Here is a 24,954-nt window from a genome sequence, read left to right as displayed (position 1 = left end):
CAAACGCCAACTTGCGACACTGGTTATCCCCGCATGGAGGGAAGGATCTCCCAGGAATCCTTTTTGGTTCTTGCCCCATAAATTAGCCATTACATCAAAGAGTGGTATTCCCATCAGCGAAATGACGGGTCTCATGTTCTGCCATATAATCTGGACATTGCTCGTTTCCTTACTATTCCACTGAAATTTTCAGACTCGCTTTTAAACAATGTTTCAAAGCAGTGGAAATATGAAAGATACATCACTCAAAGCACATTTATCTTTAACAATATCTCACCTTTTCAACAGAATTCTATGAGGGAGAACTTCACAAGTCGATCACCGATGCCTTCAATGCTTTTGCCAACGAGGGAAAGAATACGGTGGATGTCAGGCAAGCATTCCAATTATGTGAAAATCATTTCTGATGAAATTTGTTACATTTTACAGTTGCTTTATAAATCTGAAGGATAGATTTGTCAGCAGCAAAGTAGAGATTATTTCAGGAGGAAGGTTGTTTACACTTATCTAAACTCAAAATAAGGCAGGGGTTAAAACACTGCCTTGGGGACATCAGGTGGAGGAAAGGGGGTGGGGGGGGGGAAGCCCAGGGTTATCAGCAAGTTTGCGTGTGGCTTAACATCAAATAAAAAATGGTGAATGTGTTCAGTTAAAAGGTTAAAACCATCCTAATAATCTGCAAAAATAAAGTCTGCAAAAATAAGGTGGAGAAAATGTATTTATTTTTGTGGCAATTATTGACTTATGACAGGACACAGAGTTGCTCGACTGTGCTCATATATAGGTGCATGGCATCATGCTTATCGTGGTAAGAAACACTTACTATAGATGTGCACAACAGTGCAGGTATACATATAACTCTGCTTGCTTATGTTAAACACACACGAAAGTAACAATAATACCATTTCACTTGCCTTATGTTACATGTCCTCTAACATTATCACTCCACTGTAATAAAAATGTTAAAAGCATTAAAATAAATATCTATCAACTGCATTATAGCAAGTAAAACATCCGTGTCAGAGAATTGGACCAATTATCTCTGCCAGCAGGCTGTGGTGCTAACGGACTTTCATCCCTGTGCAGGAGAATTGGACCAATTATCCGCTCTCTGGGCTGCTTTCCCACAGAGACAGAACTGCACAGCCTGCTGGCAGAGGTAATTGTGAAACTTTTTAAAGGTTACTTGGAGTATTCAGTCAATATGTAAACAATATCTTCACCACTTGACAAACACACTTTCAAATTGTATTGATAAAGCATAAAGAAACACTGCACGTTACACAATGATTTCATTTAATTGACGATGCAACTTGAATGAGCTGTTGATGAAACGTTTAGAGAGCCAAATAATAGCCAAGAATAAAGGTGCAGAACAAATCCTTTCCTTATAAAAGCAACATTCCAGATGGTGGTGAACAGCCGTCTTGAAACCCTGGAGGGAAGAATGGGATTTCACCGACTGAGTAAGTTGGTTCCACATATGAGACAAAAGAGGAACAAACGAGTGAGGTGAGCAGTGAGCCTCGGTTTTGAGAGTTACACCAGAAGTGGAGTACTAACACACCGGATACTCTCTATAGTCTATATAATCTGAGGAGAAGTCGGGAGGTTGGGGTAGAAGAGCAAGCAAAGGGCAGAGGGTGCAAGACCAGAAAAGAGGTAGTATAAGACAGAGAGTCTACCGACCTGCCTGTGAGACATCCTACCTGCCAAGGAATTCAGCTTAATTGTGAAAGATTCCTATGATTTTCAGGGCCTTTGTTTCCATGGCATCAATAAGTGCCAGGTGTGAAGTGTGAGGCAGGGGTGCCAGTCCAAAGGACAGAGTAGTACTCCATAAATATCTGGATAAAGGCCTTGTAAGCTGATAAAAGTTCAGATTTGCCATGGAAAGACTTTCCACGCCCAGTCAGTGGCTTGCTTTGAGGCCAACTTGGATATATGGTTTGCCAATGAAAGTTCATGGCTGATGGTGAGGCCCAAAAATTTAAATGAATAAACTTCTTCAAGAGGTTGGTTAAGGAAGTAGATGTATGGGAAGGTTCACCAGACAGTCCTTTCAGAGTGAGTGAATGAGTGTGGAGATTTGTCAGGGTTACAAACAGTCCCAGTGTTGGACCAGCTCCTGGTTCGATGAAAGTCTGTAGAGATGGAAGAAACTGCTGCCTGGTTATCTGAGAGATGAGAGATGCAACGACAGATGGCAGATGAATCAGCAAAGAGATGAGTCAGATTTTCCAAATAATCAGAGGGATCACTGATGAAAATGAGAAACAAGACTGGGCCAAAGACCTTGGGGTCGTGTATAAAATAAAATAAAAAGAAAGAGGTCGTGTACATTTGTATGTGATTTCCAATGTTTGCATGGAGTCAAGTGCTGCATGTAATCGAAGAAAGCCATTCACATGTAACATGCAAACTACCTGGTCAATGTATTTACAGTTTAAGACCTGTTGCTGAGACAGCAACCATACTCGAAGATAGCAAGCAGTGCAACCCATGGTGTCAAGGAACCTCCAAGAAGCCCAGACCACTTGGTACCCACAGTTCAGGCAGGAATTTGTAAGTAGCTCAGGGTGCTGGTTGCCCTCTCCTCGCAAAGGGGACCGTGAGATTTTTAACGTCCACCAACCAATGCCAGCATATGGGACACCCAGCTTAACGTACAGTGGCCTGCAAAAGTATTCACCCCGACCAATAATGCCATATTGAGATGAATTACGAATTATGTAGAAACAATTTTTCCAAAAAAACTTTTTTATTCATCACTGCAGAGATGAAACGAAACGCGATTGTCGTTGAAGGAGGGTTACATGTCAGCAATACCTGCAAAAAAACATGTAAAAATCAAAATTCACTGGTTGTAAAAGTATTCAGCCCCTTAGGTCAGTACTTGGGAGAAGCACCTTTTGCAGCAATGACTGCTATGAGTCCATTTGGGTAGGTCTCCACCAGCTTTGTACAGTGAGATGGTGAAATGTTTGCCCATTGTTTATGTGAAAATTGCTCTAGTTCTGCCAAGTTTGATGGGGATCGTCGATGGACTGCAATCTTCAAGTCTCGCCATAAATGTTCAGAGGGGTTCAAGTCAGGACTTTGACTGGGCCACTCAAGAACATTTATTTTCCTCTAATTCAGACACTCCAGTGTAGCTTTACATTTGTGCTTCAGATCATTGTCCTGCTGAAATGTGAATCTTCTACCCAGTTTCAGATTCATGGCTGACTCAGCAGGTATTCATCAAGGATTCTCCTGTACCTTGCACCGTCCATTGTCTCTTCTATCGTGACAAGCTTTTCTGGTCCCTGCTGATGAAAAGCAGCCCCATAACATGATGCTGCTACCACCATGCTTGACATTCGGGATGGTGTTGACTGGGTGATGTGCAGTGTTAGGTTTGCACCAGACGTAACACTTTGAATTTAGACCAAAAGTTCAATTTTTGTCTCGTCTGACTTCAAAACTTTTCTCCACATGCCTGCAGTATCATCAATATGCTTCTTTGTGAACTACATACGATCCTTTATATGAATCTTTTTCAGTCATGACTTCTTTCTCTTGTCACCTGTCCGTATAAGCCATCTTTGTGAAGGGAATGGGATATTGTTGCTTGATGAACACTGACCCCCATCTTTTTCTTTAAAAAAATAAAAATAAAAATAAATGTTTGTGCACAATGTAGAGGCTCGTATAAGAACTAACACACAAGGGGTGGGAGAGGGAAGCAAAAAAACAATTGGGAACAGAGACATTAGGATATCTGTGGAAGGGAGAGTACACAGGGTAAACATGATGGACACTGCAGGGACTTTCAGGAAGAAAAGCAGCGAATTTGAAGGAGGTGGGTTTGTGGTGGATTAAAGGGGGGGTAGAAAAGATCATAGTTTTCGATGGGGGAAGATAAGAGCTGGTGGTGAACAGCTGTTTTGAAGATCTCGAGGGAAGAGTGGGATTGAAGAGAGTGTGGGATTTTGTTTCAAAGGCACGAAAAAAGAGGAATGAAAGGGTGAAGGTGAGCAGTGATTCTTGATTTTGGTAGTTTCACCAGAAGGGGGTTGCTGGCAGACCTTGAGCACCTTGTGGAAATATGGGGTGGGGGGGGATAGATCACAGACAGTGCAGGGGGGGCGAGGCTGGAGAGGAGACTGTGGAAGACAGAAAGACCACTGACCTGCCTGTGGTGAGAGAGTGAGAGACCCAAAGATTCAGCTTCATCGCGGGATATATCAATGATCCTAAATGCCTTGGTTTCCACAGCGTGAAGCCGAGAAAGGTGAGAGGCGGGAGCACCAGCCCGGAGGGGAGAACAGTACTGCATCCGGCTGCAGATGAAAGCTTTGATCTGGAGCTCAGGTGTGAAAAGGAAGGACTTTGCACGACAGAGGATGCCCAAGTCGGTGATTGGCTTTGGAGGCCAGCTTGGAAGTATGGCTTTCCCAGGAAAGATCATGGCAGATCCTGAGACCCAGAAGCTTGAATTAAAGAACTTCTTCAAGAGGATTGTTGAGAAAGTAGATAGGGGGGGGGGGTTCCAGACAGTCCTTTTCGAGAGACATCGTGAGAGTGTGTGATTTGTCGGGGTTGAAAGATATGATCCACATGTTGGACCAGTTTGTGATATTATCCAGATCTGCACAGAGTGAACAGGCTGCTGCTTGCTGATCTGAAGGATAACAAATGGTCCAGCAGAGGGTGGAATCAGCAGCAACAAGGTAAAGAGGATTTTCCAGAGAGTCAGATAAATCATTGATGAAAATTAGCAAAAGCACAGGGCCCAGAACACTGCCTTGAGGAACTCCAGCCTGGACAGGAAGAGGAGATGAGAGAACTCCATTAAGGGCCACATGTTGACTGCGACAGCAAAGGAAGTCTGCGAGACATGAGTGGAGATTGTCTTGGATACCATCGGAAGAGAGTTTGGAGAGCAGGGCAGGCTGCCAGACCATATCGAAAGCACACAATATGTCAAGGGAGATGGCCCTGATTTCACGTATGGCATTGAGGACCTCCATCCATTGTATGGAGAGCAGAAGCAGCATATCCAGGGTAGAGTGACCTGGTCTGAAACCAAACTGATGATCGGAAATCAGGCCATTGGAGAAGAGGAAGGTTTTAATGTCTGAGGTGATGAAGGATTCCATACCCTTGCTGATGATTGTGAGAAGGATGATTGGTCTGTAGATGCAGGGATCTGTATTTGCATCGTGTTATGCAGAGCGGTAATGTTTGCTGATTTCCAAGCAGATGGCAGATGACCTTGAGCAAATGAGAGGGTGAATAGAACAGAGAGAGAGGGTGAGCAAGAGCAGATGAGCAGATTTTTAAGACACGTGGGCTGATACCGTCTGGAGCAGTTGTAGAATCAGAGTTGAGGCTCGACAGCAAAATCTCCATTTTGTCTGGAGAAAAGGACACAGAGTCCAGGAAAATCTGGGTGCAACTGGGTAAAGTGTGTACAGAAAGCGATGGGTTTGGGCAAAAGATTTTGAAGCAAACATGGAGTTGAGGCATTCAGCCTTTTCACATGCAGTGTCAGCTGTGCGGCCATTTGTGGTAAGGGAAGGGATGGAGCAGGCACAAACACCAGAAACAGACTTAAGTAGATGCCACCAGGATTTGGAGGAAGGAGACAGGTTTGAGAGTTCAGACTTGAGATTAGAAAGATGTTGTTTTCTGGCTCTCCTGTGGGTAGACACACACTTGTTCCGAGCATTGTGGAAGGAACTGAGATTGCCTTCAGTTGGATTAGCCTTCCCTGAGGTGAAGGCAAGTTGTTTCAGGAGAATTGCCACACCACAAGCTTCAGTGTACCATGGGTGGGAGGAATGGTGGGACAACTGAAGATGAGATGGGATAAATCTGTGCATGAGAGAGCAAATTTCTTTGAAAGAATTCCTAGGATGAGTTGATGTCAGAGAAAGTAGAGATGGTAGACCAGACTAGTCCCTGGCTGCTTGAAGTCCCTGCCAATCAGCCAGACTCGTCGGCACTGAGGTTGTTCCCTAATAACAGCCAGAGAGATGTCCACTTTGTCAAGCATGTGGTTAGATGAACCAATTGGATCAGAGGAAGAACAGCAGATATTTTCAGGGGAATTGATCAAATCTGTTTTCAGGGGGAGGATGGAGTAACCAGGGAGAGATACGAGAGTCAAAGACGTCTTAAAGGAGGAAACTTTCTGTTAAGCAGATTATGTCTGATTTGTCAGTGGCGACCTGCATGGAAAGATTTGTCAGGTTTGAGTGAAGGCCCCGGATGTTTGAAGTCCACACTGTTCAGGAAGAGGGAGAGAGGAGGAGGTTGTGGGTGCACAGGAAGGGAGGGGAAGTTTAGGATGAGGGGTGGGGGGAGGTAGGGAGAGCTGTTGACAGTGTGTGGGGGATTGCAGAAGAGCTAGGGGAGAGGGCCGGATGAGGAGGAGAAAAGGCTCGTTGGTGATGGGATGAGGCACAGTGGGGAGTAATATGAGAGGGGGCAGAGGCAAGTTGAAAATTGGAGGTGGAGGGATGAGATGGAAGAGAGAGGTCAGGGGAAGGAGGCAGCCTCATTGATGTGAAGGGGGGCAACTTTAAGAAGGGGGAGTGAGGGGGGAAATTGGAGGGAAAAGTGTGAGAGGGGAGAGTTGAGGGAGAAGGGTGAGGGGGGAGTTTTTGAGAAAGGTGAGAGGGAAGCTTGGAGGGAGAAGAGTGTGAAGGTTGCTTTGAGTGGGAGGGGTGAGAGGAAGCTTTGAGAGGGGAGGGGAGATGATGAAACCAGGCACCAGTTTCCTGCTTGCCCGGCTGCTGAGTTTGGATGGACAATCTGATCTGGGTCGTGTCTGGGTGGTATGATTCGTCTTACACTTGTTAATGATAGATTTCACCATACTCAAAGGGATAATGAGTGACTGAAATTTTCTTATACCCCTCTCCTGAGCGGTGCTTCTCCATCACTTTATGTCTGATTTGTTTGGAAAGCTCCTTTGTGTTCATCTTTACCTTGTTGGTTAATCAAGTGAGTTGCACCTTAAAACCCCTAAGATAAGTGGGGGAGCTCAATTCAAGTTAAACCACTGATTACACACAGGTGAAACTTCTTACACTTATTTTGTAACCTTTTCAAACAAATAATTTGCTCCTCAAGTGATTTAGGATTAATTAGGCAAAGGGTTTGAATACTTATGCAACTGAGAATCATCTGATTTTTCTCTGTAAATCTAACTTATTCACATTTTATCTGCACTTTTTGGCTTTATAACTTTGGAGTAGTTGATTAAGGCTATATGTATTAAGTTTGATTTGAAAGCATCATTAAACTAGAACTACGTTGTCGGTGGCACACCATCGCATATTCCCGCGTGCACTGTTTTGTCCCATTAACGCTAGGTGAAATTTTCTCTTGCAAAATGGATTGATTATTCTTTTCTATTTGATGTGCTTTATGACCAAAGACTTACTATGTTTACTAAATCAGAAGTCATTGCAAGCATGTCAACATTTCATGAAACATTAATTTAACACTGTCCAGCAATATGGAACTTTGCATCAATTTAATCATAGGAATGAACTGTGTATAATATTAATTATAATTATTCATAATCAATTAGATAAATACAGTAAAACCTGTGACTGTTTGTCACTCATGGGGGCCACATAAGTAAGTTCTTTATAAAAGAATTTACCATGTAAAAATGGTGTAGGAGGAGTTACAGGGTAAGACAGATGGACGTACGGACGGACGGACAGACGTACGGACGGCAGAGACAATCACAATATTCCCGCTTTTCTTCGAAAGCGCAGGAATAATAAGCTCAGGTGGCATCAAAATGTGAAAACTTTGGAGGGGGTGAATACTTTTTCAGGCCACTGTACATCTGAGGTATATGGGACATACATTGAGCCTGACGTAGAAAACCCTGCTTGCAAAATGCTAGGATGACAGTTTTCAGCTGCCCCGAGATTCAAATCCAGGATAGATACGAGGTGAGTGCTCGCACCTTTGGGCTATCCTGTCTGCCTGAAGAATGTTAAAAGAGATAGTTGGGAGAGGAAACATAAAGAAGACAATGGTCATAAATACCAAGTGGTGAGGAGGAAATGACTGGGTGTGTTGTAAACGGGGGTAAGGAAATTGTTGATAATTTTGGCTTTATTACCATGATGGTCTTAAATGCAAGTGGGATATTTGACCAATTGTGTCAAATCCTTCAAAAAGTTTTCAGCATGAAGTCCATCAAAATAATTATAAGGAGAGTCATGTGTAAGCCAAGGTATATCATGAATTTTACAATTGCCAAGAATAAAAAAAAAAATTCGTCCGAAATGTTTTCAGTGACAAGATGAAAATTGGTGTTCATTGTTGTTGGGATTAGATTATCCATAATTTCATTGCAACGAGACCCAACATACATACCTTCATGCTTGAGTCAAGTAATGGAATTAAGTTATGGGTCTACAAAAAATTTTTTTTTGCCAAGTTGCAAGGAGTTATTTTGATTTCAACTCTTTTCAGATGGAGGATGAAGAACCTACAGGGTACATTGAACTGGAAACCTTTCTCCCTGTAATGACCAAAATGATAAAAGATGGAAGGTACATGGGGACTCTTGAATCATGAGGACTTACATAATGATAAAAAAACATCATGGGGAATCTTGCATAATCATGAAATATAAACTGATGTGTGGAATAACAAAATAATAAAATGCTTCTTTGCTGCAGGATAATACATTTTGAGATAATTATATATCATGATCCAAATCATTCTTTAACCTTGTAGTTTAATCCACTTGTGATAATAAAAACTCTTAACTTATTGGGGGATACTAATCACACAAATGTCATATTATACTGCACACTGTACCCCATTCAGTGAACACAACTTTGAAATCAAAACACTTTTAAAAGGCAAGTGTAATTGCAGATTTTTGTTTGAAACATTGTCCAGAATTGTGATTTAACCAGCAGACAACAATCTTTTGTACATTAGAGCAAATCGTTACTTTTCTGCAGTTTTTGTGAAACATGCTCACAATGTCGTATGCTTCTAGGTATAAACCCATTCCTGGAGATGCAATTTTGGCGGCGTTCCAGGTAAATACATATAATTGTTGCAGCATTCACAACGTATCCCGTTCAAGATTTCAATGTCCTCTATATTTATGTACTTCAAAAATGGTCAATCATTGGCTGACTGTGTGAGATTTCCTATGGCATTTCACTTTGTGATATTGACATCATTTACTCATCCATTAAGATTTCATGTATTGTTATATGTATGACAATTAATTTGTTAAACTCCCTTTTTTAGTAAGCATTATTGAGAGTAACTCGGTTGTTTACTATATTTTAAGGAACAGGGTGTCTCACCAACACAGGATTTTCAAAAATGATGTATGAATGCTAGTTAGGCCTTTCACATGTGCACTGTTTGTGCAATTTCAGTGACTCTTTTTAGGACACCTTTAGGACACCATTTCTAGCATGAAACCTGCAAGTCAAGTTGTCGTTTTAGCATAATTTTCAGCATTTAAATGAAGGAGTTGCAATTTCAAGATGGCTAATCATAACTGTTGTCTTCCTGGATGCAAATCAGACTCACGGAAATCCTACTAGTGTATGTTAAACTAGAACGGCACTCAGTAGAGTGCATTGCTCCGCCAGGCAGAACAGTTTACGTTTTGTATCCCACTGAAATGCCGGATCTGCATCCGGACCTTCACCAAAATATAATCAGCTTGTTCTTGTCACCTACCAAACTCATCCACAAAGTTTTGTCATAATCCATCGACAACTTTTGAAAAGATCTTACTCAAGGTCAATATCGTTTTTGGCCCCTTCTCTCAATGGTGACGAATCACTGAAAAAATATTGTATCTGGATCTTGATCTTCATCAAAATCCAATAATTTTGTCCTTGTCACACACCCAACCTGTTCATCAAATTTTGTCTGAATCTGTCCACATCTTTTTGAGATAGCCTGCTTACAGACCTGGGTGAAAACATAACCTCCATCCACCCTTGGCGGCTGAGTTAAGGCAATTATTCTATGAACTAGCAAATACAACCCCGTCGTTTCACTGATGGGAAAATTGAGAAGGGGGGGTTGGAAGAGGGGTGATAGAGAGGGGTGGAGGGAGAGTGAGGAGATAGAGGGGGAAAGAGAGAGGAGTGAGGAGGAAAGAGAGGAGAGGGAGAGTGAGGCCAGAGGGGGGGGGGGAGGAGGGAGGTCAGTGAGAGGTGAGAGGAAGGGAAGGCAAACATGTGGTGGGGAGTCAATTACGGTTCATACCGTCTAATCAAAATTATTCTGCATAGAATAACAGTGAAAATGGAAGCAAAATAATGTCTGAAATCCATTTTCTACCGGTCATCTATCTATAATTCCAGCAGTGTGTGTGTGTGTGTGTGTGTGTGTGTGTGTGTGTGTGTGTGTGTGTGTGTCTGTGACCGCTGTTTCTAGACAACCACTGGTCCGATCTAATTGAAACTTGCCAGGTATATTGCTGGGGACCTGAGGATGTGCCTTTTCAAGGTTTGATATTAATCGGACAAGTGCTTCCCAAGTTATGGCCATTTATTTACCAACCAATGAAAGGACACGTTGCTGCGTAGGCGTGGCTGCGTCGGCCGGTGCGCGGCCGGCCGACGATGACGTCACGTGCCGTGCGGTTACGATGGGGATCGGTGCCTTAGTTACCGTGGCATAAGAATGGAAATGGTCAATGGCAGCGAATGTCATGGCAAGCAAAGACAGGGAGGTAAACTTGATTTTAATTTGGATTTTAATTAACTCTTTGTTTGTAAGTATCACAGCAGTTGTTACTTCAATGCAAGCGATAATTCGTGGAATGATGTGAACATTCCGTACGGGCACGCACCACTTCCGGATAGTGATGACTTAATGTATTCTAATAATTTCTCGATTTCTTATGCACATTTATAGATAAACACAATGCCCCAATCCAGTCATCGTTTACGAGAGCGAAGGAACGGCTTGTGTGGTTGTTTCTGGCTCGCGGTTTGAAAGTTTTTTTTTATTTTTGGTTTGCACGTACGGCCACGCACGTACGGGCACGCACGTACGGGTATGCGAGAGCGAAGGAACGGCCCGTGTGGTTGTTGTTTCTGGCTCGCGGTTTGAATTTTTTTTTTTTGCACGTACGGCCACGCACGTACGGGCACGCACGTACAGGCACGTACTAGTACTATAAATACCACCCGGAGACAAACACCGCCCGGATGTGTCCGGAGACAAACTCCCATCCGGACGCGTCCAAAGACAAACTCCCATCCGGACATAACAACCATCCAGACACATACGGAGATACGCATCCAGAGACAAACTCCGGTCCAGACATAAACACCGTCCGCATATGTTCAGAGACAAACACCGTCCGGATATAAACACTGCCCGAACACGTCTGGAGACAAACTCCTGTCAGGACACAAACACCGCCCGGACACATTTGGAGACAAACACCAAATGGACACGTCCGGAGACAAACACTGCCCAGACACGTCTAGAGACATACACTGCCCGGACATGTCTGGAGACAAACACTGCCTGGACGCGTCTGGAGACAAACACCGCCCAGACACGTCCAGAGACAAACACCGCCCAGACACGTCCAGAGACAAATCCCACCCAGACATAACCCAGTTCTCATAGCAGCTGGTCAAGTCTGTCACCAGTGTGCATTTCTAATCTGTAGCAGCTTCACTCCTGAAGAATGGGGTCATGTTGGACATTGCCCTTAAAAAGCTGAATATATTAATTATGTCTTTGCTGAAAAGGCCAAGGTCCCTAATCTTCATCTTCTCTCAATCACAGAGTTGCTCCTTGCAGCATGTACATTTCTCTCCCACTCAAGGTTGAGAAGTTTTTCATCATATTGACACTTGTACTGCAAATGGACCTGATGGTATTTGTTCTTTAATCAGCAGTGCTTTGGTCTTATCCTCATTTTCATTGTGGTTCTCCATGTCTCTTAGATGGTTGTCCACCTTCATTTTGGAAACCTGCCAACATCATCCCGAGTCACAAGACGGGTTTAAAGTTTGATCCTCTCAACTGCAAAGCTGTCGGTCTTCTCGATATAATAACAAAACTGATGGAATCTATCTCGGCTGCAGACCTCACGCATTATATTATTTTCTTCAAGTCTCTAATCTCTGATCATCACTTTAGTTTCCACCATGGCTATTCTACCGTGTACATGTTGCTTCTTTTAACATAAAATGGATGCTGTAAAACACAATGAGAGGTTAGGACCATTCCTCTGGACATATTTGACATTCTGGCACCCATCTTTACTTTCCAAGCTATCTGCTATTCACATTCAGGGGCCAACTTTGAGTGGTTCTCTGATTTTTCTCCATAAATGGAAACAATGACTCGTTCTTGCTGGCATTCTCATAATCATGTTGTTGAGGCTAATGTGCTGCAAGGCAGTGTTTTAGGACCAAACTTATTGGTATATATCATTTACCTGTCCCTGGTGTTGGCTTAATGATAAGGTTGGTGGGCTTGGGATCCTCGGGTCCTGAGTTTGAATCCTGGTTGGCTGTTGAATTAATACCAGTTGGGGTTGACTCTGCCTGTCATCCTTCCGAGGTCGGCAGAATGAGTGCCAGCTTGCTGGTATCCTGTGTCGGAGTGGTGACCCGTCCAGGATTGTGCCCAATAGCCAAGGAGACTGCTTAGGCAGCACCAATGCTCTGCACAGAGTATAGTCCCAATGGATGGATGGATCATTTACCTCTCCACTTTCCTGGAAAACTCTTTGTATCATTTTTCTGATGACTCCTCAGTGTGCCAAGCAGTACACAGTAGAGGGTACCGTTGGAGTTGGTGTCCGCACAGACTTGCTGCTCGAAAGCTTGAGGCCCGAATACGGATGAAGTATCCTGGGAGGCTGCCTCATTATCTGGCAAATAATGATGAATCCCCTTTTTTGTCACTTCACGACTGGAGCCACATCGAGCATGAGATTATGGAAGCCCCTCCTGAGAGCATTATTTTGCACTGTTGTTGCCATTTGGAACACTTCTTGTTTGTGTGCAAAGTTCCCTGAAGCCCCTCACCCCCTCTTTATTTTACTGTAAGCCAAATTATCTGTGGGCACTCCCCTCCCCCTCCCCCCATCCTGATTACATTTTCCCATCTTTACACCATTGTGGACTTTTTGGTTTTTGAGTTTGACCCTTCTCGTGTGGTGTGGGAGGAAAAAATGGACTATGTATTTAAATGCAGTGAAGTCCAACATGTTACTCTGTCCCACCATAAAGATCGGCTGTCGAACCACCCACTTTACTTTTCTGGTCAACCCTCAAAGGTAGAAACCTGGAACTCCTCAGCATCACCGTCTTGCACAATCTATCTTTGCTGGACCATGTGCCAAACTGACATTGAAAGTTTAGTTTGGCTTTCCACTTTGTGCTGCTGCAACTGCTTTGCATCTTGCCCTCTTGGAAACAGTCAAGTGAAAGGGTTTTCGTATTGTTGGCGTTTAATCAATAATAAGTACATCTTCTGGGAGGAAGCTGAGTCTTGGGGTCTGCTCCTCACCTACTGCAGGCAGATTGGTAGATTTTAAGATTTATATTCTCACTTTTCATCTTGCTCTACCTGCCCTCTGACACCCAAAGTTCATGCCTATACTTATTGTGGCAGAGTTACTCCTGGAGCTGATTGTCAGTTCATGCCCTCAGTCACTTTGCTCTTACATGAGCCTCGATTTTGTAGAAAACACCTCCCTGCCTCCCTTTTTGCTTATATCTGCACATGTAATATTAAAATGATCCTTTATTTTTCTCCTTTATTTAGTCAAACCAAAAAGTGATAGCAACACTGTTCTCTTACTAATCAAAGCAGCAGTATTTTATTTAAAGAAGAAAGTGCTTCCACCACCGAAGGTGAAGGAGGTTATGTTTTTACCCCTTTCTGTCTGTTTGTTATTTGCAAAATCTAAGATTTTTCAAGTATATTGGTCAGTCGATTTTGTTAGTCTGTCTGTTTATCACCTACAGGTCACAATTTTAAACTGATATTCACCAAACTTCACCACATGGTAGAGTTTGTGATAAGGAAGAAGCCTATTGTTTGAGGTTAAAAGGTCAACATTGGCCAAAGGTCACCCAACAACTTAGGTGAGATTTCTAAAATCTTCAAATTTCAAGTCAATTGCATGAAAATTGAAGAGAATTTATATTTCAGGTCACTGAATTCAACTAGCCAATTATTTTTGAGGTCAACATAGGCCCAAGGTCAACCAAGGTGGTATTTCAAAAATCCTCAATTTTCATCCCATTGACTTGAAATTTGAAGAGGATTTTCAAATCAGGTCATTGAATTAAACCACCAATTACGTTTGAGGTCTTCATTGGCTAAAAGGTCAACATCGGCCGAATTTCTAAAATTGTCAATTTTCATCTGATTCACTTGAAGTTTAAACAGGATTTGCATATTTGGTCATTTAATTGACCCACCAATTATTTTTGAGGTGAAATGTGTTTTATGGATTTTGCAAGTATCGTGCTCTGCAAGATGTCTTCTTCTTGTTTGTCTGTTTGTTTGTTTGTGTGCAGGATATCTCAAAAAATTGTGGACGCATCCCGATGAAATTTAGTGGACAGGTTCGGTGTGTGACAAGGTAGAAATGATTAGATTTTGGTGAAGATCTGGATCTGGGTACTCTAATTTTTTGAGTGATTCTTCACCATTGAGAGACGGGACCAAAAAAGATATACTGTAGTACTGTATTGTATGATATTTCAAAAATGTATTGGGTCCAATATGTTCTCGTGAATCAGGCATTGCGTGGCGGAGGTTTGCACTCTCCCGAGTGCCCTTGTTGTATTTACCTGTTTTAGAATTTACCTTTTTCAGAACTATAAACTTTTCAATCAGAATCAGAACTATAAACTTTTTTCTTCTTTTTTTACTGCATTGGATATCATTGCAGGTTTTGGATCAGGATGATAAAGGATATCTCACCCCTGAAGAACTCATTCATTACATGATGCAAGCAGGTACTTTGCTTATGCTTCAGCAAAAAAATTCTGCACACAGTGCTAAATGTACAATCTGCTTACAAAGCATTTTTTTTTCTCCACAAGAACAAGGCTCATGAAAGAGCAAGGTGTAATTAGCAGTGCGGTGACGTGGAAATAATTGGGCACAACCGGCAAGGAAATAACTGAACAGGAAAGGAGAGAGAGAGGTGGAGATATAGGGAACCGGAGAGGAAATGAGAGGGGGAACGGACGAGAGAGGCAGAGAGAAAGCACTGAAATCGGCAAGGAAAAGGGTTGGGTTGGGGGTGGATTAAAGGGGGTAATAAAGATAATGGACCAGGATGGGGGAAATGACACAAGGTGGTCATGCACAGCTTGCTTGAAGCCCTGGAGAGAAGAGTGGGAAAGAACGCCCTCTGGAAGGTGGTTTCATAGATTGCAGAAATGAGATTAAAAGGAGTTAAGGTGTCCAGTCAGCCTGGATTTTGGAAATTTAACCAGGAGAGGGTTACTGGAAGAATGTGTGCATTTCTGGAGTTGCTGGGGAGTGTTGGAGAACGAAGAGAACAGAGGGAATAATAATGGAGAAGATATGGTAGAAAATATAGTTGACTCATCAGGGGAGATTTCAATAATGTGGAAAGATTTAGATTCCACAGAATCCAGCAGAGACAATTGTGATGCTGGGGTGTCAACCCACAAGGAAGAGCAGCACTCCATTGAGCTACAGACAAAAGCCTTGTAGACTGTGAGAAGCTCTGATTTATTTTCCAAGGAAAGATATGGAACAACAGAGAATGGCCAGTCAGCAGCTGGTTTTGGAGTCGTAGTAGTAGTAGTAGTAGTAATAGATTTCCACATTTCAAACAGTAAAAATAATGTTCTTATTTAATTTTAAGTAGGGGGGAGGGAGAGGTGGGAGAGCAAGGGAGAAAGGGAGAGGGGGAGAGGGGGAGAGGGGCAGGAGAGGTGGGAGAAAAGGAGGGAGGGAAGAGTGAGGAGGAGGGGAAGGGGAGTGGAGGGAGGGGGGATTCTGGCAGATGTGACGGCCAGTTTAATGTCCATCAAAGAGACGGCACACACATTGATGAATCACGACAGAGAAGAATAAAATTGAATATTGCAAACAAGTAGTACACAAAAACATACAGATCGTTACACAGTTCATATTTGAACATTGCCACGCGAAGAAACCTAATAAAAAATAGGGCCAATAACCCTGGGCGCTCACCTAGTAGAATAATGAAACCGAGGAGGAAGTCAACGTGGGGCGGAATCAGCAAAATGAACCAATGTAATGGGCCCGATTTTATTAATGTCGTGAACAAACTTTAGTACATCACTGGTGATGAAGGTGTGGTCAAGTTCCATCGGAATTGTGAGCATAGTTTCTGAGAAGAGGGCAAATGCCTATTTTAAGGGGCAAACCCCTGTAGACCCCCTTCGTATCCCAAATTTTTTTTTAATGGTGTTTACAAACTTTGGTACATCATGGGTGATGAAAGTTGTGGTCAAGTTTTATCAAAATTGTGTGTGTATTTTTGGAGAACAAAGCAAATACATACTTTGGGGGAGCAACCACCCCCACCCCCCCCCCATTCCTTATTGCCGTAAACAAACTTTGGTACATCATGGGTGATGAAGGTTGTGGTCAAGTTATATCGGAATAGTTTGTGTGATCTATGAGAAGAAAGCAAGCACCTATTTTGGGGGGCAATTCCCCATAGACCTCCTTCAAGCCCGGTTTTTTTTTAATGCCATTAATAAACGTTGGTACAAACTGGGTGAAGAAGGTTGTGGTCAAGTTTTATCAAAATTGTGTGTGTAGTCTCAGAGAAGAAGTTGCAAGGACGTCAGACTGATGAACGACACGCCATCCCATAAGCTCCCCGGAACTACGTTCCATGTGAGCTTAAAAGCAAGATTGTAGAATGTAGATCGCTGAAATGGAAAAAGAAATATTAATCAATCATTGAAAACACAGGGGGGGGAGTAGTGTGAGAGTGTGAGAGAGGGACCCACTTCACTCTTAGAACCCAAGATGATGAAACTTTCCACTATTTCCACGTGATCATGTCCCAATCTGAATACCTCGATCATCTCAGTTGACAAGATTTTAATCTTTTTTAGTTGAAAGGAAGACACGTTTTTTCACTTTCCTTTCATGGCAGTGGTTTCAACAAGTCCTGGTTACTTTCTGCCAACAGAGTGGTATCATCAGCATCCTCTAGATTGTTGAAACTTCTTTCTCCAATCCTGATTCCAGCCTCGTATGTCATCCAAGTTCGATTTCCTCATGATGTACTCACACATCTTTCCCTAAACTCCTCCACATTTTCAACTGCTGCAGAAGTTTGAGCACGTATCTGAATGATGGTGGTGTTCACTGGATGTCCTTTCAATCTCACTGATGTTATCCTATAATTGACTGGGTTTTATCCCAGTTCTGACCCATCTGTCTTATTATTGCAAATCACTGCCACTCCATTTCTTTTACAGGTTTCATGACCAGAAAATAACACTTTGCAATCTTCACATCGAAACTACCCCAAACCAGTCCATCCATCTCCACTTATCCCCACAATTTCAGTTCTTGTTCTCTCCATCTCTCACTTTATTGCATTTAACTTTCCCTGATTCATTGATCTTATATTCCATGTTCCAATTTTGTTAACGTTTGAGAAATTCAGAGTTCAACCTGCAGTTATGGCAATCTTAGTGACTGGATTTCCTAGTCATGGAAGGACAAAACAGTGGGGAACAGAGACATTAACAGATCTGTGGAAGGGAGAGGGATGGGGCAGGGAACACGGGGTATACAAGTTGGACACTACTGGGACTTTCAGGAAGGAGGGCAGGGAATTTGAAGGAGGTGGGTTTGGGGTGGTTATTGGGGGTAGAAAAGATCATGGTTTTGGATGGGGGAAGATAAAAGATGGTGGTGAACATGAAGATAAAAGACGGTGGAAATATGGGGGGGGGAGAGGTACAGAGCTTGGGGGGGTGGTGCCGGAGAGGAGGTGGTAGAAGACAGAAAGACCACCGACCTGCCTGCCCTTAGCCTTGGGTTTCAAAACCTGAACCGCAAGGCAGTGGCAGATTGATTCAGTTTCCTTCTCCGAGATGAGCTATCTACCGAGGCTAACGAGCCACATCTGCCCCAGGCAACTGGTGTTAAAGCACTATTGATTCATATTTCACTTCGACACCCGTTAGTGAGAACAACCCTGCTACGAGAAGGCTGGTGCGAGGTTACACCATCGGAGATTATTTGAGACGCTGAGTCATTGGAGTATTTTAAAGACATCGATAGCTTATCCTGTCACACTGGCATAACAGTCCATGGGTGTCAAGATTGCCTCTTCCCCAACTGCCTTAAATAATTCTATAAAATAATTTATATCAAACTCATCTGTCATCCAATTAAGTGAATCTATGATGCATTCATTATGACTCGAGCCGAGATCCCTTACAGAATGATTTGAAATGCTCAAAAGAAATTCAATCATTATTACCAGAATCTATAATATATTCATGTGAAAAATCTAAGTCCATCCATATACGATACGAGCAGAACATGAAAAAAGTCACATCGATGGAGTGGTTTGCTTGCTAATGTGGGGTGGTGTGGGGGAGTAGAAGCTCGGAGGGGTGGTCATTAATAGATGGATTCTGGGCTAAGCTCGACTAAGCTATGAAGATCGGCTGAAGGAGACAGGACTTTTTACAATAGAAAGGAGGGGATTGCGAGATCTGCTAGAGGGAGATGTTTAAGATAATTAAGGGTGACAGAAAAAACAAGGGCAGAAGAGTTGTCCAGCAGAATGCACAGTGAAAGGACCAAGGCCCACAGTTGCAGAGTAAACTTGAGGGGAGGGGGGGGGCACTCGGGAGAGTGCAAAACCTCCGCCGCCAATACTGCTGGGTCACTCAAGTGAACGTTGTATCTTATTCATTAAATATGATGTCAACAGTGCTGACAGAGTTATAGGTCTTTTCTCCAACATTTTTTGGGAGGGCGGGGGGGGGTTGGAAATCACTTAAAACATGTAGAAATGCAAAAAAAAGAAATCGAAATTTTGATGAAAAAAAAAGTTGCAAAAATTTTTTTTCTCCAACAATTGTTTTGGGGGGGGAGTTGGAAATCACTTAAAACATGTAGAAATGCAAAAAAAAAATTTTTTCTCTAACTTTTTTGGGGGGGGGGACCAAGTCCAAAATCTAATGGCATGATCCTTGGACCATACCTAACCCCCCCACCAAGTTTCGTCGAAATCCGTCGAGGAGTTTTTCCATAATACTGTTCACAAATAAACAAACAAACAAATAAAACCAATGTCACCCGCAGGGTGACCCGTATCTTACCAAAAGGTGACCACGTGTGACTTCTTTAAGGTCACACTGAGGTGAACAGAGCTGCTATCCACCAGGAGCGACTCCTTTAGGAATATCTGCCTACGAGAGATTCCGATGAGAATCGTTCTACAGAGTAACCATGAAAAATATGCGTTTGCCTCATAACGTCATAATGTCTCAAGCTTGACATATCTAGAAAGCACTCATCGAGGTGTTCAATTTGAGGTACTACACGATATGGTTCCTAAAACTTGAAAATTTGACCTTAGGGTCAAATGTTTCACCTCAGGCACTAACCATGAAGGTCAAGGCCGATCGCCACCAAAAATTAATCAGCTAAGCGCCAGACCATGAACTATATTCCCATGAAGTTTGAAGACGATCCGATCAAAATTACTCAAAAAAATAAGGGTTTCGTCGACTCCCCTGATTTGCGACAAAGTGACCTTGAAAATTTTATGCGCTGAAAGGGACCTCTATAGGACTCTGATATGCGAAGTTACAAAAATTTCCAATGATAACTGTGCTCTGCAGAGTGATCGATACGTGATTACAGACAAACAAAACAAAAAAAAAATAATAAAAAAAATAAAAAAAACATACAAGCTGACTAACATATCTTGCAAAAACTTCATTTTGCAAAAACTTCGTTTTGGCAAGATAATAAACAAACAGAAAGGGGTGAAAACAGTAACCTCCGATGGTAGAGGTTAATAAGAGGGGAGTTAGGGTGGTACTATGCCAGGGTATTTCACTCACAGTAGTAAATGCATGGAATAGTCTCCCTGGAAAGGTAGTGAGAGCAGAAATAGGTCACAGTTAAAAAACTGAGTTTGATAGTTATTTGGAAGTAGTGCAGATAAGGAGGTACTGTTTAGATATTGGAAGGATTACTTGGGCTTGATGGGTCTAATGGCCTCATCCTGGATTGAAGTTGCTTGCAATCCATTCAATTTTTCCTCTTGTGAATAAAAAGAGTAAGTGCACCTTTTGAAGGAAAAATATCACAAAGTATGAAGTTTGTTTCCACTTAAATAATTGCAAAGATTGGTGGGGTATGGATTTTTTTTTCAAGAAAGCAATCACAAGAACTGTACCGTTCTTCTTTTCTTTAGGAGAACCGTTTACCCAAGCGGAAATGGATGAAATGATTTCTGCTGCTGTGGATGCTGACAGGCATATCATTTTATACGAGGACTTTGTATCAAAGTTGGTAATCGAAGATAGATACTTGTAATGAATGAAAAATCTTTCCAATCACTGATAGTTTATTGTATTTTCATTATATCTTTGAGAAGAGACTTGTTTATATTGTTGCATCGCCCTGACCTGGACGGATATCCAAACGATTTCCCTTGGGGGCTTACAGCTGAGATTCTTGAACATTATGGCGCATGCGGGAATGAAACAGCTAGGTACTTCACCAGGATGGTAGCACACGGGACGGAGGACAAGGGATTATTACTCGAACCCACGACAAATCGACGACACAAGCAACTTAAATAAAAACGGGGTTTAATGAAAATAAATCAAATATTTCTAATGATAATAATTCAAAGTGTAATATTAAAAACGGAACGTGAGGTAAAACTGAATCCAATTTTGAGGCGCCTCGTGCAGACTTACTATACAGACATGGGGACAGGATAAATGAAAGAAAAATCCCTCGTTTATCCTGACACTTAGCTGTTTGCCCAGAAGTGAGTTTCAGAAGATTGAATGTCACCAAACCGCTTCATCCCTACGCGGGAAAGAGCACCCAGCCGCTCTCTGGGCAGGAAAACGTACAGGAAGCAATTTAGGGGGGGGCAGGGGGAGGGGAGAGATACTCAACACCAGGGCTCAGAAATTGCCGTGCAACTTCTTTCGTCGATCGCACTTGCCAACATCGCTGCTCTCTGCAGAATAGTGCCGTCCCTTTCCCCGATGGCACAAACCGAGGCTTTGAGGCTGGTCCCACACGATCCAGCCAACAGTGAATGGCCAGCATCTTGCTCCACCATGTAAGCCAATTCATCTCAGCATGAACACGAGAATTGTGCAGCCTTCTTCACAGTGTCGAGGGAAAGCCATCCGTAATGCCTTTCTCTTTCACCCACCGAGCCTGCCTCTCTCACTTCCGCCCGTCGTCCTTCGTGTCCCACTCTGAGTCTGCGTCTCGACTGCCTATCGCCAAACGCGAGACTCTGACTGCCGTTCTCACTCTCCGACATCATGCCCATCAATCATCCACTCCGGGGGTGTGATTTCCTAGCTGTCACTTTTTGGAGGCAGGTCTCTTGCCTGCCTGGATGTGCAGCTCGGTTGTTGTTTTTAAGGACGATACTTTTTATCGCCAGTCTTGAAATGCAAAAACATAGGAAAAAGGTCACAGGGGGCAATCATATACTCGGAGAAATCATCCTTAAACCCTACCTAATTTAAGGCAGCACCACCACCCTCCCCGTGTGGTGACACGCTACACTTAAGCTCAGTTTCCCTAATTAGTTTGCAGCGAGATGTCTCCGACACGCCCACGGACCAAGCGACTCTTTATACTATCTTTCTGATGAAATTCCTCCATCTACCACAAAAAGAAAAATATACGGTAAATCGAGAGATGACCAGATTGTGCACCATTCAGTGCACTCTCCCACAGGCAGCAAGTTGGTGAGCTCTCTATTTGAAACAATCTGGCCTTGCTCTTCCTGCCCTCCACAAGCCACCCCAGTCACATATGCTCCTCAAGAAACACACTTACCCAAAGTCCAAGTTGGTTGTGCACCTACATTCATGAGTTTCCTTATTCTCACAATTATGGAAATTTCTCAATGTCCTTTGCACTTCAGCCTTTCAAGACAAATGTGACACCCCCCTGCTGCTCACCCACAATCTTTTAGATGCTGATCATTTCCCATTCTATGCCTCTCTGAGTCATTGCAACTCATTCTTGTTTTATTACTCCTTTTCTCATTGTGCATGTTCACTTTCCTTCCATACCTTTTGGTCATTTGTAAAACCTGCTCTCTCTTGTTAATCTTCAAAGAATAATTTGCTATCTTCATAGAGGAATCCAATGGCACTTGTCCCCCACCTCGACACTTCCAACAAAAATCCTCAAAGGACACTGATAAGTCAAGACCAGAGATGTTGACTTTCTCACTACGCGATTCCAGGGTCTCTGCAACATTCTCAATCTTCAATCAGACAACCTATATCATATGCACATCAGATAAGCAAAACTTGATCCCTTTACCCTATGTGATATCACAGCTTATGGTAATCTGACAGCTGTCATACAAAAGATGACAAAACAAAAAAAAATTACAACTTGCTATTTGATAAGGAAACATTCTTTGTTATTTATATTGGCACAGATGGAATTTTGTACAACCCCAAATATTTTTGAGATAGCATGGTTTCAATATCTATGCAATTAAAAACTAGAACAGCACTCTTCAACGTCACAGCAGATATGCCTCTGCCCACATTATTACATAATTGTTCCAAGTTTGATTTAAATCCCCCCAACCCTGATTCAAAACATTAATTCTGGCTGCCAGACCACGAGTCCGATCAGGTTGAAATTTGAAACATATATTCCCCTTGACTACTCGGTCATAACTGACATTTCACGTCAAGAAATATTTTTGAAGATTTTCATTCAATCCAATATGGCTAGCAGACCATGTGATCTATTAATTATAATACAAGAACACCCTGGTATCTCCAATGCTTGGGGAACATGTGGGTGAAGTTTCCCCTCAACCGATCAAGCTGTTCTGGTTGTTTTTGAAGGTTTATTCTTCAAAAAAAAAAAAATCATCGCTGCCAAACCATGTGAGTTATGACACCATGAGGTGGAGAACTTCTTTTTCCTCACGTAGGTGATCATACCTGTAAAAGTTCCCCCTCAATCTGTTCAGCCGTTTGAGATTTTTAAAGGCTTTTATGTTGAAAAAAGAAAAAAAAGGTGTGTGTGTGTGTATATATATATATATATATATATATATATATATATATATATATATATATATATATATATATATATATATATATATATATTAATATATATATATATATATATATATATATATATATATATATATATATATATATATATATATATATATATATATATATATATATATATATATATATTGTTACGAATCTGGAAACCATGCGCACTCAACATTCAGGTCCCAAAGTTAGTTATGCTAGTAAGTACGTGTGTAGTCAGGACCCCGTCCTTTTGTTTAGCAGGAGGATTAAATGTGTGCGTTGTGACGTCTTTAGTTAGGTTTTACATCCAACAAACCCTCCAACAAGCCATCCCATCTGCATGACCCAACCTGCCCATCACGTGCAATCACCACCCGTTGGCTACTCGTACCTTGACTTGCCGAGAGGGGGCCTCGCGGTTCCAGTCCTCGGCTCGTAGTTCTTGTATGGCTTTTTCAGCATTGACCCTGTTACTCTTCTCAAGCGAAGCCACGTGGAGGAATAACTGGGGTCTCCGAACAGGGGCCATGGCTCCGCCCGGTGGGGTGCGGCTGTGGGCCAATGAGGGATGGACAGCGAGATAATTCTCGCCAAGGCCCCTCCCCGTGTGGGAGGAGATATATATCCCCGAGCAGACTCGGAGGGTCCTTGGCGCTGGGAGATCTGGGGTGCTTGAGTGGTTGCAAGTTGGTTGACGGTGGTTGGGCTGGAGAGTGAGTGGGCCAGCCTGCTCGTGGAGCCTTGGTGGGTCCCGTCCACGACCCCGATCTCCGCCTCAGAGCTCCGATTGCTCCACGCGGCTACCGCCACGAGTCCCACACTTGCGGCTGGGACCTTTGACGACCCACAGGTGCCAATCCGAACTCTGACCCCCAGCTCGTCTCTCTCATCGGCTGGAGGGTCCAATAAAAACTCCGGGGTTTCTTTTATTTTTGTGTGTGTGACTGCGTATGGGCCCGTCTAAAAGTAGAATTGTTTAAGTGTTTCTTTCATCATTGTAAATATTGCATTGCATATTCACGATAAGTCTCACCTCTTGTCATAATTTATTGTAAATAAATTTTTAGAAATGTTCCCAGCTCGTTCGTCCTTTCTTTATTTGGTCCAGCATGGTCCGGGTCTGAGTTCAGATGGGGTTTCATCCCCGATAATCCTAGCCGGCACGGCTTTGGCAGTTTCCGCTTGACTGCAACCGAACCTGAGTTGGTAGTCGCTAGTTGGAACTCTACCGCAGTCGGTAGTGACCCGGTTCGAGAAAGACGTGCCAAGGGCATGAATCCCCGGTAGCCAAGACGGTGGTTATTTAGGTATATTGGGATCTAGACAATTAACCATATGCCACACGGTCGAGATATTGGCGTTTCACGGTCGATTAATCGACCCGCCGGCTTCGGAGTTATCTGGAGAGACGGCCTATAATTCCAGGGAGTCTGGTGGAGACGACGCAATTTTCCCCACCAAACAGTCGTTCTTGCCACCGACCCCCAACAATATATATAGCCTGCTGAACCCCATGACCGATGATGTCATCATCCCCCCCCCCCCCCGACAATTTAGCCCTGGATGACCCTCCAAAATGTTCATGCTGATCAGGTGAATCATTTGACTGATGCAATTA

General features: G+C 42.9%; 1 protein-coding gene across 2 annotated transcripts in view; it reads left to right on the top strand.

Annotated features, from left to right (window-relative positions):
* Positions 1-24,954, top strand: part of DRC8 (dynein regulatory complex subunit 8) — a 65,311-nt gene that overhangs the window by 9,750 nt on the left and 30,607 nt on the right. Inside the window, exons 2-7 of one of the 2 annotated variants that reach the window (XM_085857509.1) lie at positions 289-373; positions 1,087-1,159; positions 8,494-8,573; positions 9,032-9,074; positions 14,948-15,014; positions 20,471-20,916. In XM_085857509.1, the coding sequence (XP_085713635.1) occupies positions 289-373; positions 1,087-1,159; positions 8,494-8,573; positions 9,032-9,074; positions 14,948-15,014; positions 20,471-20,592 (470 nt within the window). In that variant the 3' untranslated portion in view covers positions 20,593-20,916. Of the gene's footprint in view, positions 1-288; positions 374-1,086; positions 1,160-8,493; positions 8,574-9,031; positions 9,075-14,947; positions 15,015-20,470; positions 20,917-24,954 lie in introns of those variants that run through there. The other variant, XM_085857508.1, reaches the window with a different exon arrangement.

This window comes from Eptatretus burgeri, chromosome 15 (genome assembly GCF_056783735.1).
Source record: "Eptatretus burgeri isolate ZD-2024b chromosome 15, Ebu_testis_v1, whole genome shotgun sequence".
NCBI lineage: Eukaryota > Metazoa > Chordata > Myxini > Myxiniformes > Myxinidae > Eptatretus > Eptatretus burgeri.
This window is presented reverse-complemented; position numbering and strand designations above follow the sequence as displayed.